Raw genomic sequence first — 16,349 nt, 5'->3', positions numbered from 1 at the left:
TAAACCCTTAGCCAGACTAACGAGAGGACACAGAGAGTGCGTCCAAATGAACAAAATCAGAAATGAAAAGGGAGACATAACTACAGATGCAGAGGAAATTCAAAAAATCATCAGATCTTACTATAAAAACCTATATTCAACAAAATTTGAAAATCTTCAGGAAATGGACAATTTCCTAGACAGATACCAGGTATCGAAGTTAAATCAGGAACAGATAAACCAGTTAAACAACCCCATAACTCCTAAGGAAATAGAAGCAGTCATTAAAGGTCTCCCAACCAAAAAGAGCCCAGGTCCAGACGGGTTTAGTGCAGAATTCTATCAAACCTTCATAGAAGACCTCATACCAATATTATCCAAACTATTCCACAAAATTGAAACAGATGGAGCCCTACCGAATTCCTTCTACGAAGCCACAATTACTCTTATACCTAAACCACACAAAGACACAACAAAGAAAGAGAACTTCAGACCAATTTCCCTTATGAATATCGACGCAAAAATACTCAATAAAATTCTGGCAAACCGAATCCAAGAGCACATCAAAACAATCATCCACCATGATCAAGTAGGCTTCATCCCAGGCATGCAGGGTTGGTTTAATATACGGAAAACCATCAACGTGATCCATTATATAAACAAACTGAAAGAACAGAACCACATGATCATTTCATTAGATGCTGAGAAAGCATTTGACAAAATTCAACACCCCTTCATGATAAAAGTCCTGGAAAGAATAGGAATTCAAGGCCCATACCTAAACATAGTAAAAGCCATATACAGCAAACCAGTTGCTAACATTAAACTAAATGGAGAGAAACTTGAAGCAATCCCACTAAAATCAGGGACTAGACAAGGCTGCCCACTCTCTCCCTACGTATTCAATATAGTTCTTGAAGTTCTAGCCAGAGCAATCAGACAACAAAAGGAGATCAAAGGGATACAGATCGGAAAAGAAGAGGTCAAAATATCACTATTTGCAGATGACATGATAGTATATTTAAGTGATCCCAAAAGTTCCACCAGAGAACTACTAAAGCTGATAAACAACTTCAGCAAAGTGGCTGGGTATAAAATTAACTCAAATAAATCAGTTGCCTTCCTCTATACAAAAGAGAAACAAACCGAGAAAGAAATTAGGGAAACAACACCCTTCATAATAGACCCAAATAATATAAAGTACCTCGGTGTGACTTTAACCAAGCAAGTAAAAGATCTGTACAATAAGAACTTCAAGACACTGAGGAAAGAAATTGAAGAAGACCTCAGAAGATGGAAAGATCTCCCATGCTCATGGATTGGCAGGATTAATATAGTAAAAATGGCCATTTTACCAAAAGCAATCTACAGATTCAATGCAATCCCCATCAAAATACCAATCCAATTCTCAAAGAGTTAGACAGAACAATTTGCAAATTCATCTGGAATAACAAAAAACCCAGGATAGCTAAAGCTATCCTCAATAATTAAAGGACTTCAGGGGGAATCACTATCCCTGAACTCAAGCAGTATTACAGAGCAATAGTGATAAAAACTGCATGGTATTGGTACAGGGACAGACAGATAGACCAATGGAATAGAATTGAAGACGCAGAAATGAACCCACACACCTATGGTCACTTGATTTTTGACAAAGGAGCCAAAACCATCCAATGGAAAAAAGATAGCATTTTCAGCAAATGGTGCTGGTTCAACTGGAGGGCAACATGTAGAAGAATGCAGATCGATCCATGCTTATCACCCTGTACAAAGCTTAAGTCCAAGTGGATCAAGGACCTCCACATCAAACCAGACACACTCAAACTAATAGAAGAAAAACTAGGGAAACATCTGGAACACATGGGCACTGGAAAAAATTTCCTGAACAAAACACCAATGGCTTATGCTCTAAGATCAAGAATCGACAAATGGGATCTCATAAAACTGCAAAGCTTCTGTAAGGCAAAGGACACTGTGGTTAGGACAAAACGGCAACCAACAGATTGGGAAAAGATCTTTACCAATCCTACAACAGATAGAGGCCTTATATCCAAAATATACAAAGAACTCAAGAAGTTAGACCGCAGGGAAACAAATAACCCTATTAAAAAATGGGGTTCAGAGCTAAACAAAGAATTCACAGCTGAGGAATGCCGAATGGCTGAGAAACACCTAAAGAAATGTTCAACATCTTTAGTCATAAGGGAAATGCAAATCAAAACAACCCTGAGATTTCACCTCACACCAGTGCGATTGGCTAAGATCAAAAACTCAGGTGACAGCAGATGCTGGCGAGGATGTGGAGAAAGAGGAACACTCCTCCATTGTTGGTGGGATTGCAGACTGGTAAAACCATTCTGGAAATCAGTCTGGAGGTTCCTCAGAAAATTGGACATTGAATTGCCTGAGGATCCAGCTATACCTCTCTTGGGCATATACCCAAAAGATGCCTCAACATATAAAAGAGACACGTGCTCCACTATGTTCATCGCAGCCTTATTTATAATAGCCAGAAGCTGGAAAGAACCCAGATGCCCTTCAACAGAGGAATGGATACAGAAAATGTGGTACATCTACACAATGGAATATTACTCAGCTATCAAAAACAACGAGTTTATGAAATTCGTAGGCAAATGGTTGGAACTGGAAAATATCATCCTGAGTGAGCTAACCCAATCACAGAAAGACATACATGGTATGCACTCATTGATAAGTGGCTATTAGCCCAAATGCTTGAATTACCCTAGATCCCTAGAACAAACGAAACTCAAGACGGATGATCAAAATGTGAATGCTTCACTCCTTCTTTAAATGAGGAAAAAGAATACCCTTGGCAGGGAAGGGAGAGGCAAAGATTAAAACAGAGACTTAAGGAACACCCATTTAGAGCCTGCCCCACATGTGGCCCATACATATACAGCCACCCAATTAGACAAGATGGATGAAGCAAAGAAGTGCAGACCGACAGGAGCCGGATGTAGATCGCTCCTGAGAGACACAGCCAGAATACAGCAAATACAGAGGCGAATGCCAGCAGCAAACCACTGAACTGAGAATAGGTCCCCTATTGAAGGAATCAGAGAAAGAACTGGAAGAGCTTGAAGGGGCTCGAGACCCCAAAAGTACAACAATGCCAAGCAACCAGAGCTTCCAGGGACTAAGCCACTACCTAAAGACTATACATGGACTGACCCTGGACTCTGACCCCATAAGTAGCAATGAATATCCTAGTAAGAGCACCAGTGGAAGGGGAAGCCCTGGGTCGTGCTAAGACTGAACCCCCAGTGAACTAGTCTATGGGGGGAGGGTGGCAATGGGGGGAGGGTTGGGAGGGGAACACCCATAAGGAAGGGGAGGGGGGAGGGGGATGTTTGCCCGGAAACCGGGAAAGGGAATAACACTCGAAATATATATAAGAAATACTCAAGTTAATAAAAAAAAATCCACCAATAAGGAGAAACTCACAGAGAGATACAGAAGGCTAAAAAAAAAAAAAAAAAAAAAAAAAAAAAAAAAAAAAAAAAAAAAAAAAAAAAAAACCTCAGGTGACAACAGAGGCTGGCAAAGATGTGGAGAAAGAGGAACACTCCTCCATTGTTGGTGAGATTTCAAACTGGTACAACCACTCTGGGAATCAGCCTGGAAGTTCCTCAGAAAATTGGACACAGTACTACCTGAGGACCCAGCTATACCACTCCTAGGCATATATCCAAAAGATGCTCCAACATATAACAAAGATACATGCTCCACTATGTTCATAGCAGCCTCATCTATAATAGCCAGAATAGGGGAATGTCAGGGCACAAACACATGAAGGGCTGGGTTGTTGGGGGAACTCCCCATAGAAGGAGGGGGAAGAGGATGGATAGGGGTTCATGGATGGGAAACTGGAAAGGAGATAACATTTGAAATATAAATATATTTGAAAAGTCAAATAAAATGTCAAAATAAATCCTTCTTATGATCTTAAAAGCAATGTGGGAAGTCAGGTCAAATGAGAGCCCTCTCACAGATCTCCTTTGAAATAATACTGAGAAATCTAAACCTCAAGTGATATGTAAGAGGACATGGTGTTTAATTTTCTTTCATATATTGGTCATCCACACACAAAGGAAACAGATTTAACAGGAAAAAAGAAAATTTCATATATCAATTTAAGACAGAGAATGTTCCAAATATGTCATGATCCAAACCTCTGATGACAACGTAATGGATTATACTAAGGGGCAATACCCATCACTGAATAATCAAATATTTATTATTCTGGTACACACTGACCTCAAAATCTTAGTCATACGCTTTTCAGTGAAAATAAACACAAAAGAGCTGACAGTGGCATAGCTATGGGACACAATAATTTGGACACAGTAGAATGTTGACCCATCCTTGAACTTCATCCTTGAGTAGAAGACAACATTTTCCAAAATGTAGAGAACCACAAAGAAACTCATAAGCAGCAGGATGGTCTCGGTGGCCCTTTGCTCTGGAGATGCCTTTGAAGAAAGGCCGGTGCTGTGAAGATGCTGGGCCTGCTTCCTGTGTCTCCAGAGGAAAGCCACCAGGTACCCACTGGACAGGGCCATGAGACCGATAAAAAAGGCTTCCCTGACAGCAATTGTTGTGGAAAACATGCTTGTTCTGGAGTAACACATGGGTAGAAATGAACAGGACTTAGTAACATACATAAAATTATCTGAGGTCAAGTTAGGGGTAGCAATAATCGATAAAATAAGGTGACTGCTAAAACACATGTAGAGAACACAGAGGAGAAGAAAGGCACCTGAGATGTGATGGGGAGAGTTATGTTTAAACTTTGTTAAACGGGATTTTTTAGAACTGAGAGTGATCATCCAAAAGACATTCAGCAGACAGGCAGCACTAAGGGTAAAACCCCTCGAAAGCCTGTGCAAATAGATAAGGGACTGGCATGAGGTAGAATCCCATATCCCCTGAGAAATAAACATGTCAGCAGCTATGAGTCCCATAGTTATAAGCAGCATTAGTTGTGTTAGGGACAAGGATGCAATGTAGAGATGAATGGGCTTAGGCTTGTTCTCTCCAAGGAGCATGCACAGGTGAGCAAAAAACAGGATACTGTTAGCTAAGATGCCAACACTCACTTCAGAGAACATAGTGATTTTCATGATTGTGTCAACATGGAGTGTGTTGTCTTTATTCATTGTATGTGGATAGGAAGCAAATACCAAAAACCTGAGAAGAAAAGAGAAAACACTTCATTACAAAAATACAGCCTTGTTCACAACTGCCAACCTTCATCAGGCTGGCAACAAGTTGTCACCTCATCCTGATTTCATGTCACAAAACTTAGCTCCAGCTAAAATCCAAATCCATCCACGCTGACCTAATGCTTTTCTTTCTTTTTTTCTTTCTTTCTATTCTTTTATTGGTTATTTCTTTATTTATATTTCAAATGTTATTCCCTTTCTTGGTTTTCCCTCAGGAAAACTGCTATCCCATCCCAACTCGCCCTGATTCTATGAAGGTGCTCACCCACTCACCCACTCCCTCCTGCCACCCTACCCTGGCATCTTCCTACACTGCAGCATTCAGACATCACAAGACTAAAGGTCTCTCCTCCCACTAATGCCCAACAAGACATCCTCTGCTACATATGGTGCTTCAGCCATGGATAGCTCCATTATAATCTTTGGTAGATGATTTATTCCTTGGGAAGTCTTAGGGTTCTGGTTGGTTGATATTTTTTTCCTATGGGTTGCAAACACTTTTCAGTTACTTCAGTCCTTTCTCTAACCCCCCCATAGGGACCCTGTTCTTAGTTCAAGAGTAAGCTGCAAGCATCTGTGTCTGTACTTGTCAGTCCCGGGCAGCACCTCTCAGGAGACTGCTATATCAGACTCCTGTTGCATGCACTTCTTCGCATTCACAGTATCTGTGTGTACCAATGCTTTCCAAACAAGGCTGAATTGTGTGTTCTATCGGGGCCACCACAGAATATAAACCTTCTTGTACACTAAATATTTCCATTAATTCTAAGAATCATTCCTTTCCTGGTTCATGGGTTATGTTTATTCTGGGGCAAGAACTACACCTCAATTGATTGTCAGACACAATAATTTTTACCTATCTGGTCAATTTGAATGGAGAAGATTGCATAAAATGAGAAATATGCCCTCCTACAGGATTGTGTGCCCATGGATTCACTGTACAGGGTCATTTTATTTCAGTGTCTATTTTATTCTCCTGTTTTTTCACCAGTACAAATATTCTCTCTCTCTCTCTCTCTCTCTCTCTCTCTCTCTCTCTCTCTCTCTCTCTCTCTCTCTTTCTCTCTCTCTCTCCCTTTCTCAGATTTTCAAGACAGGGTTTTTCTGTGAAACCATGGATATGCTATAACTCACTCTGATATCTTCCAAATTCTACATTCAAAGTGTTTAGAATAAAGACTTGTCATGTGCCAACACTGACCAGCTAAGGTAAATATTCTTAATGAATCTCCAAAACAAATGGTTACTAATTTGGACTCTGAATCAAATTCTACCTACTGCAATTTCCTAAGAGTGTGACCTTAAACACTCAGAGCTCCAGTCACCCCTTTGGAGCATACAGACTGTCAGTGCTGTACCTGTGTGAGAGGACCCTAGGTGTGGAAGCACGTGCTGTATACATACCCACCAAACATGGAACTGTTTGTGGCACAGAATGATCTCTATAGACATGTCAGCTGCTGGTTTTCTCATGCAGTGCCTTGTCATGTGACCTTGGAGGGACAAATCAGCTCTGTTAATGACTGATCAGCTCTTTCCCTGACTGAAACAGAAATGACAAAATGAACAAAATAGAATGACAGAGCCAGGTCCCCTTTCCACACAGTGTGAAATCCTGGTCTTTCTCTGTCCAATCTATACTCTGAGAAAAGACCCTGAGAATCAACTATCACTATGAACATACACTTACTTTTTTCTCTTTTGTAAGATCAGTGTGGTAAATAAAACAACAGTTAAAATAGACTTAGGGTCATCTTATTCTAGTATCATGATTAAATGACAGGTATTCACCAAGTCTTGAAGGATAGGCTCCACAGGAGTCTTTTATTTCCTTCTAGGTGCAGGAGGCTTCTCCAGACTTCAGAGAAGCCAGCACAATGGACATGAGAAATGCAGTCAGGATTTTATGCAAAACTCATCATTTCTTTTAATGAATATTTAATAAATATGAGGCAGATAGTATTATAAAATAATTCACAGATATAAGACAAATTATCTACTGAAAATCAAGAGTGTGAGATGAAATGATCATAATTTTTCAAATCATGTTGTACTGTAGTGTAGTATAATACCAAAAAATAGAAGTGTTTAAAATGTTCTAAATATTTACTCTTGTATCAAGGAAACTTCTCTTTGGAACAAACAATGATTATTACAGAAAACTACAACCAAGCATATGCAGAGGAGTGAACCCCAGTCTTAGTGGATCCATCCACCAAGAACTCCTGCAGCCAAGGATTAGAGAACACCGCAGAAGATGTTTGGAACAATTGAAGAGCTGGACCATCATGGAGTTTGCTATGAGATTGTGTCTCCTGGTTGTGTTAAGGAGATGTGACCACCTAAATATGAGCTAACCAAGGGCAACAATGAGACATGTCAAGGTACAGGAAAGCCCACTACTCAGCTTACACAAAGTACTGCAGAGAGTGGTTCTAAGGAAAGCTAAGGACAGCAGAAATCATCATTCCAGGGGAGAGAAGATCAACTGGATATTCAAAACCAAAATCAGCCTCTTGTCACATAATAGTCAAATCACCAAATGCAAAAAAAAAAAAAACCAAATAAAGAATATTAAAGCAGTAAGGAAAAAATGTTAAGTAATATATAAAGTCAGACCTATCAGAATTACATTAGACTTCTCTACAGAGAATATGAAAGCCAGAAGATACAGGGCTGATTTCATACAGACCCTAATAAAACACAAATGACAGGGCAGGCAACTATATCCAGCAAAACTCTCAATTAACATAGATGGAAAAACCAAGATATTCCATGACAAAACCAAATTTACACAATATTTTCCACAAATCCAGCCAAACAAAGGATACTAGATGGAAAGGAGGGAAACTACACCATAAAGTAAGAAAGTAATCGACTTGCAACAAACCCAAAAGAAGATAGTCACACAAACATAATTCCACCTCTAACAACAAAAATGACAGTAAACAACAATCACTATTCCATAACATCTCTTAACATTTATTCCCAAATAAAAAGACATACACTAACAGACTGCATATATAAAGAGGATCTGGCATTTTGCTGCACACAAGAAACACACCTCAGTAACAAAGACAGACACTACCTCAGAATAAAAGACTGCAAAACAAGTGATCCCAAGAAAAAAACTGGAGTATCCATTCTAATGTCTAATAAAATCAATTTTCAACCAAAAGTTATCAAAAAGTTAATGAAGGACACTTTGTATTCATCAAAGGAAAAATCCACCAAGATGAACTCTCAATCCTAAATATCTATGCTCCAAATGCAAGGGCACCTACATTAATAAAAGAAACCTTACTAAAGCTCAAAGCACACATTGCACATCACACAATAATAGTAGGAGATTTCAACACACCACTCTCATCAATGGAAAGATCATGGAAACAGAAACTAAATAGAGATACAGAGAAATTAACAGACATTATAGTCCAAATGGATTGAACAGATAGCTGTAGAACATTTCATCCTAAAACAAAAGAATATACTTCCTTCTCAGCACCTCATGGCACCTTCTCCAAAATTGACCATATAAACAGTCACAAAAAAAGCCTCAACAGATAAAAAAGGAAGGGGAGGGGGGAAGGTGATGTCTGTCCGGAAACCGGGAAAGGGAATAACACTTGAAATGTATATAAGAAATACTCAAGATAATAAAAAAAAATAAAATAAAATAAAATAAAAAGAATGAAATAATCCCATGTAAACTATCAGATCACCACATACTAAGACTGGTCTTCAATAACAGCAAAAATGACAGAAATCCCACATACACAGGGAAGCTGAATAACTCTCTACTCAAAGAGAATTTGGTGTAGAAAGAAATAAAGAAATTAAAGATTATTTAGAATTTAATGAAAATGAAGAAAGTACATACCCAAACTTATGGGGCACAAAGAAAGCAGGGCTAAGAGGAAAACTCACAGGTCTGAGTGTCTCCCAAGTGAAACTAGAGAGAGCATACACTAACAGCATGACAGCACACCTAAAAGCTCTAGAACAAAAAGAAGCAAATACATACAAGAGGATTAGATTGGAGGATATAATAAACTGAGAGATTATATCAACCAGATAGAAAAAAAAGAACCAAAAAAAGAACCAACAAAACCAAAAGCTGGTTCTTTGAGAAAATCAACAAGATAGATAACCCTTAGCCAGATTATCCAGAAGGCATAGAGAAAGTGTCCAAATTAACAAAATCAAAAATGAAAATAGAGATATAACAACAGAATCTGAAGAAATTCAAAAAAATCATCAGATCCTACGACAAGAGCCTATAGTCAACAAAACTGGAAAACCTGGAGGAGATGGACAATTTTCTAGATAGATACAAAATTAAACCAGGATCAGATAAGCCATCTAAACAGTCCCATAACTCCTAAAGAAAGAGAAGCAGTTATTAAAAGTCTCCCAGCCAATAAAAGTCCAGGACCAGATGGGTTTAAAGCAGAATTCTATCAAACCTTCAAAGAAGAACTAATACCAAGACTGTTCAAACCACTCCACAAAAGAGAACCAGAAGGAACACTACCCAATTCCTTCTATGAAGCTACAATTATGCTTATACCTAAACCACACAAAGACCCAACAAAAAAAGAGAACTTCAGACCAATTTCCCTTATGAATATAGATGCAAAAATACTCAATAAAATTCTTGCAAACCTGGACTCTGACCCCATAGGTAGCAATGAATATCCTAGTAAGAGCACCAGTGGAAGGGGAAGCCCTGGGTCCTGCTAAGACTGAACCCCCAGTGAACTAGTCTATGGGGGGAGGGCGGCAATGGGGGGAGGGTTGGGAGGGGAACACCCATAAGGAAGGGGAGGGGGGAGGGGGATGTTTGTCCGGAAACCGGGAAAGGGAATAACACTCGAAATGTATATAAGAAATACTCAAGTTAATAAAAAAAAAAAAAAGAGGGGAAAAAAAGAAAAAAAAAATTCTTGCAAACCGAATCCAAGAAGACATTGAAATAATCATCCATCATGAGCAAGTAGGCTTCATCCCAGGGATGGTTCACTATATTGAAATCCATCAATGTAATCCACTACATAAACAATTTCAAAGAAAAAGACACGTGATCATTTCATTAGATCCTGAGAAGGCATTTGACAAAATTCAACACTCCTTCATGATAAAACAGTCTTGGAAAGATCAGGAATTCAATGCCCATCCATAAACATAGTAAAGGAAATATTTAGGAAACCAGTAGCCAACATCAAACTAGAAGGAGAGAAACTTGAAGCAGTCCCACTAAAATCAGGGGCTACACAAGGCTGCCCACTCTCTCCCTACTTATTAAATATAGTACTGGAAGTCCTAGCCAGAGCAACCACACAAGCAAAGGAGGTCAACAGGGTACAAATTGGAAAGAAACAAGTCAAAATATTTACAGATGATATGATAGCATACTTAAAGAAACATTTCCACCAAAGAACTCCTAAGCTGATAAACAACTTTGGCAAAGTGACTGGATATAAAATTAACTCAAACAAATCAGTAGCATTCTTCTACACAAAAGAGAAACAAGTCAAGAAAGAAATTGGGAAATGATACTCTTCACAATAATCACGAATAACAAAATATCTCAATGTGATTCTAATCAAGCAAATGAAACATCTGGATGAAAAGAGTACACATGGACAGACCCATGGCTCCAGCTGCATATGTAGCAGGAATTGCGTTGTTGGGCAACAATGGGAGGAGAAGCCCTCGGTTCTGCCAAGGCTTGACCTCCCAATGGAATGTCAGAGAGATGGAAGGTTGGGTGGAAGGGTGGAGGAATACCCTCATAAAAGTGGGGATTGTGGGGATGGGATAAGCAGTTTATGACTGGAAACCAGGAAAGGGAATAACATTTGAAATATAAATTAAAAATTATGCAATTTAAAGAAAAATTATGTCAAAAACCATTCTAGACAGAGCAGAAGACATTACATTAATCTGTGAATTTAAGGTTTCCTAGGTAACAGGAGAAGATCTGTAAGAAAGAATAAGGAAATTTACTGTGTGACTTAAGTGCTGACATAGTCATTTACATTCAAAAAAATGAATGCAAACCAAAAACCTATGGATATTCCAGAAGAGTGCTAAACATGAATTTTAGGAGTACCAGAAACTGAAAATTCTAAGAAAATATTTTGTCACCCACGCAAAACACATTTCCCTGTACTGAGGAGTGTCACAAGTTTGTCTCTATTGCAGATACTGAAACTTCCTTGTAGCTTGGGAACTCCTCCTCCCTCAGCCTGCCTGGACCAGACCACCTTCTGATTCTAGATATGGGTGCAGGTCACTTACCCAGATAGACGTATCAGGAGGACTCTGTACCTGAGGAGATCCTGCACAGGATTAAGGAAGCTTTTAGTGCCTGTGAGCAATTCGTAATTTTAGTGTTTGTACAATGTGACAACTTTTCACTGTGGAGCATAGAGACATGGCATCCCAGTGGAGCATCTTCCCTGCCTTTGGACTTACTTACTATGATCTGGATAACAGCCATCTTGGGAGGGCTGAGCACAAACTTTATCTGAGTTATCTTGCAATACCTAGGGAGAGATCATAAAGTTTGCACCAACTAGACAACTCTAACTTTTCTCATTTTGAACCTCAGGTGTAATCAAACCCAAATCATTTCATACTGTGTGAAGTGTCTGCTCTGGTATGAGAGACTCTTGGGCCTCCCATGACTTCCCATTAGCTCTGAGGTTCTCAGCCTAGCGTGTTAGCAGGCACCATTTTGCTGGGTCAGTCCTCATGTGGAATATGTGGATTCCATGTAGTGTTGGTTCTATATGTCTTAACTTCCATATGCTCAGCTTCAAGATTTGTATTGTGAGTGAAATTTATAATAAAATTTGAAAAGAAATGATAGGATAATGTACGGGGAGAGAGGCACAGCTGGAGGCCTTTGGTGAGGCAGTCATGGCCACCACAAATCAGCATAGGCCAGATTTAACCTAAATCCTACTACCACTTCCTGTTCACTCTCTGCTTTATATTTGGGTTCAAGATGTGAACTCTCAATTTCTAATTCCAGCTGCCATGCCTGATGCTTGCTGGCATGGTTTTCCACCATGACAGTGCTATTAGCCAAATGAACTGGAACATTTCTAAGAGGTTAAGAGAGATCTGACGGGGCTGGGGATTTGGCTCAGTGGTAGAGCGCTTACCTAGGAAGCGCAAGGCCCAGGGTTCGGTCCCCAGCTCCGAAAAAAAAAGAAAAAAAATAACCAAAAAAAAAAAAGAGAGAGAGAGAGATCTGACTCATGAATGGTTATGGAGGAAACCAGCCAAGTCTTGAATAAACATGTTTACTTTGAAATTGGTACAGCTCTGTCAATGACCAGTGGATCAGACACATAGTAAGGACAAAACACTCCCTGGGTAAAGCTCAGTGGGATGGCAAAATCTTCCTTGAGTCCAGGTAGGAATGGTCTCAGTGTGTGCAGAGAATGTCCACCATAGCTTCCCCCAACTTCAGATGTTTACAGCATGAAGACTACCCGCTACAGAGACAGTTACTCCTGAGATCAGCTGAAACTTTCTCCCTGCTGGGCTGTATGCAATAATCTGCCTCCCTGCTCAACTGCATTCAATGACCTTCTTCCTTGTATATCTATATAGAATAACATCGCTTCCTTTTTCAATGGAATATGATCTACACAGTGAAGGGTGCTGTGGCTTCTCCATCACAGATATCAAGCCAATCTCAGCTTTTCTGTTTGTGTTTGTGTGTCCATCCATTTTTCATTTGTTCACTTCCTCTAGTCAGCTGTGACACAAGTTGTAGAAGGAAGTGACTCAAGGTGAAGAGCAACATTACCAGAAATGAGTCTTTGCTGCACAACCATACTGGTGCATATGGTATCAAGTCAAGGGATGAAAGCAAGGACTTGAATGAAGAGAGAAGCAAAGAGCTCTCCAGCTAGTTAGAGATGCTGAGGCTCCATCTACTAAGTAGTAATGTAGATCAATGAAGGTTCATAAGGAGGGGCCCTCCCCCAGAGTCAACTCTTTGTAAAATACAGAACTGATACTAAGCTACCAGCCTATGACATTTCCACTACCAAACAAATAAGAAAAGAGAGTCTATAGCAGGGAGCATTTTGCTCATGTCAAGGATTGTGAAAATAGGATAAAAATATTCTGTTTCAAAAAAAGTACTCCTGGATGGGACCACACACCCACCTCTAAAATAATAATCCAGAATTCCTTCTGACAAAAAGAAATGCAGGGACAGGGAGTGGGACAGAGTCTGAAGGAAAGACCATCCAGAAAATGCCCCACCTAGTTATCTATTCCATGTTCAGCTACCAAGCCCAGACTCAATTGCTGATACCAAGAAGTACCAAGAAGAGCTTGCTGACAGGAGACTGGTACAGCTGTTCCCTGAGAAGCTCTGCCAGAGCCTGAGCATATATATGTAGATGTACCCAAACAAATATTGGAACCCAATGGAGGACTGAGGCAAGAACTGAAGGAGCTGAAGGGGGTTGAAACCCCATAGGAAGAACAATCTCAAACAGATTCGCCCAAAGTTCCGAGGGACTAAACCACCAGCCAAAGGGTGCACATGGAGGGATCCATTGCTTCAGCTGGACATGTAGCAAAGGATTGCCTTATCTGGTGTCAATGAAAGGGGAGGCCCTTGGTTTTGTGGAGGCTCAATGATCCAGTGTAGGGAGATGCTAGTATACTAAGGCGGGAGTGTGTAGGCAGAGAGGGAACACTCTCATAGAGAGAGATGGTGGGGAAGAAGATACAGGATTTGTAGAAGGGAAACTGGGAAGGTGGATAACATTCGAAACGTAAATAAAAGAATTTGAATACTGTCTCTATGCCCTCTGGTTAATCTGGCTGAATGTTTATCTATCTTGTTGACTGTCTCAAAGAACCAGCTCTTGGTGCATCCTTGGGCAGGTGGAATATGAGGCCTAGACATCAGAAGGAAGGCAGTAAACAAGTGATTTTTTTTTTACTTCTGCTTCAGTTCCTGCCTCAAGGTTCCTTTCTGGATTTCTGGCCTTACTTCCTTCAGTGATGGTCTATGGTGAATGAAGTATTATTTAAAATAAGCATTTTCCTCCCCAAGTTCATTCTGTTCAAAGCTTTATCACTACAGAAACAAGGACAGCTGAGACTGCAGAAGCTGACCAAACACAGCGCTATGGAAGGACCTGTCATTCTTATTGTCCTTGTCCTCTGGGGTCCAATCCTGTTTCTGAGATCTGGGCAAGATACGATAAGGTCCCAGAGATCCAGAAACAATCCCAAAGCCTGGAAGGGCTTAAAGGAGATTTGGATACCTTACCTGAGAGATTATTCTGCCATCCTTGTTCACAACTACTTTCTATCCCTGAAACGTAAGCTAAATATCCTGTCCTGGCACACAGAGAGAAGCCATGGTTTTTGTTGTTTTGTTTTGTTTTGTTTTTTGTTAACCTATGGAGCACTTAATACACACAGATTACTCTAATGAGAAGAAGAATTGGTCGTCACAGACAATGTTTTGGTGGTAAACAGTTCTTAGTCTGTACGCTGACTTTATGTCCTTAACTGCTTTGGGGATAATGTTGTGGGACAGAAGTGGGAAGAACTAAGTCATTCTCATTTGTCAGACAGCAGAATATCAGGTTAATTCTGGGGAGCATGAGAACATTTGGGTGTCTAAGAGGTCTTCCAACACTCAAAATTTACATTGGTGCATGGTACTAGGGCCTGAAATGGGAGTCTTTCCTAACTTGGTACTGGACACATATAGTTGGTGTCAGAGAGAGCCTCGGTGATATCAGGGGAAAGATAAAACAAGTCTTCCTGTTTCTACCTGCACCCAGAGCTGACCCTGTGCCACAGCTCTCTATTCCAAAATTCCACTGGGAGAGAAGTGATCTCCCAGGAGTACTGACACAACTGGAAGCACACGTGAAACCATCACGTCTGCTCAGAGGGACCCTCCAGACCCCTTAGAAAACAGAAACCAAGGAGCAGTCTGGGACAGGATCACTCCTGTATCCATCTACTTCTAGAGCTGACCCTGAACCATGGCTTTCTGGACCACGATCCCAGTGGGGAAAAAACTGGACTTCAAGGAGTGCTTACACATGAACACATGCCCACAGGAACAGCTGAAGACCACAGGAAAAACTGCACGCCCTAAAGCAGAACACTCTGTTCCCATAAAAGACTGAAGAAAAACAGGTCTACAGCACTCCTGACACACAGGCCTATAGGACGGTCTAGCCACTGTCAGAAATAGCAGAACAAAGAAACACCAGAGAAAATCTGATGGCGAGAGGAAAGCACAGGAACCCAAGCAACAGAAACCAAGACTACATGGCATCATTGGAGCCCAATTCTCCACCAAAGCAAACACTGAATATTCAAACACACCAGAAAAGCAAGATCTAAATTTAAAATCATATTTGATCATGATGCTGGAGGACTTCAAGAAAGACATGAAGAACTCCCTTAGAAAATGCAGGAAAACATAAATAAACAAGTAGAAGCTATAAGAGGAATAACAAAAATCCCTGAAAAAATTCCAGGAAAACACAATTAAACAGTTGAAGGAATTAAAAATGGAAATAGAAGCAATGAAGAAAGAACACAGGGAAACAACCCTGGATATAGAAAAACAAAGGAAGAGACAAGGAGCCATAGATACAAGCATCACCAACAGAATACAAGAGATAGAAGAGAGAATCTCAGGAGCAGAAGATTCCATAGAAATCATCAACACAACTGTCAAAGACAATGTAAAACAGAAAAAGCTACTGGTCCAAAACATACAGGAAATCCAGGACTCAATGAGAAGATCAAACCTAAGGATAATAAGTATAGAAGAGAGTGAAGACTCCCAACTCAAAGGACCAATAAATACCTTAAACAAAATCATAGAAGAAAACATCCCTAACCTAAAGAAAGAGATGCCCAAAAACATACAAGAAGCCTACAGACTCAAAATACATTGAACCAGAAAATCCTCCTGTCACATAATAGTTAAAACACCAAATGCACAAAATAAAGAAAGAATATTAAAAGCAGTGAGGGAAAAAGGTCAAGTAACATAAAAAAGCAGACCTATCAGAATCACACCAGACTTCTTGCCAGAGACTATGA

At 40.0% G+C, this 16,349-nt stretch overlaps 1 protein-coding gene across 2 annotated transcripts; it reads right to left on the bottom strand.

Annotated features, from left to right (window-relative positions):
- Positions 1-4,031: 4,031 nt before the first annotated feature.
- On the bottom strand, positions 4,032-11,698 carry Vom1r93 (vomeronasal 1 receptor 93). Of its 2 annotated transcripts, XM_087658518.1 has the most exons (3): positions 11,529-11,698; positions 6,634-6,768; positions 4,032-5,190 (listed from the first exon to the last, which is right to left on the bottom strand). In XM_087658518.1, the coding sequence occupies exons 2-3, from the start codon at positions 6,711-6,713 to the stop codon at positions 4,227-4,229; spliced, it is 1,044 nt and encodes a 347-aa protein (XP_087514644.1). In that variant the 5' UTR covers positions 6,714-6,768; positions 11,529-11,698; the 3' UTR covers positions 4,032-4,226. The 2 variants fall into 2 exon arrangements, with proteins under 2 accessions (XP_087514644.1, NP_001008971.1); NM_001008971.1 differs by lacking the exons at positions 6,634-6,768; positions 11,529-11,698 and having other exon boundaries at positions 4,227-5,159.
- Between the last annotated feature and the right edge of the window lie 4,651 nt (positions 11,699-16,349).

Source organism: Rattus norvegicus, chromosome 4 (assembly GCF_021556685.1).
Source record: "Rattus norvegicus strain SHRSP/BbbUtx chromosome 4, alternate assembly SHRSP_T2T, whole genome shotgun sequence".
Lineage (NCBI taxonomy): Eukaryota > Metazoa > Chordata > Mammalia > Rodentia > Muridae > Rattus > Rattus norvegicus.
Note: the sequence above shows the minus strand (reverse complement) of the source record. Positions and strands in the feature narration are given on the sequence as shown.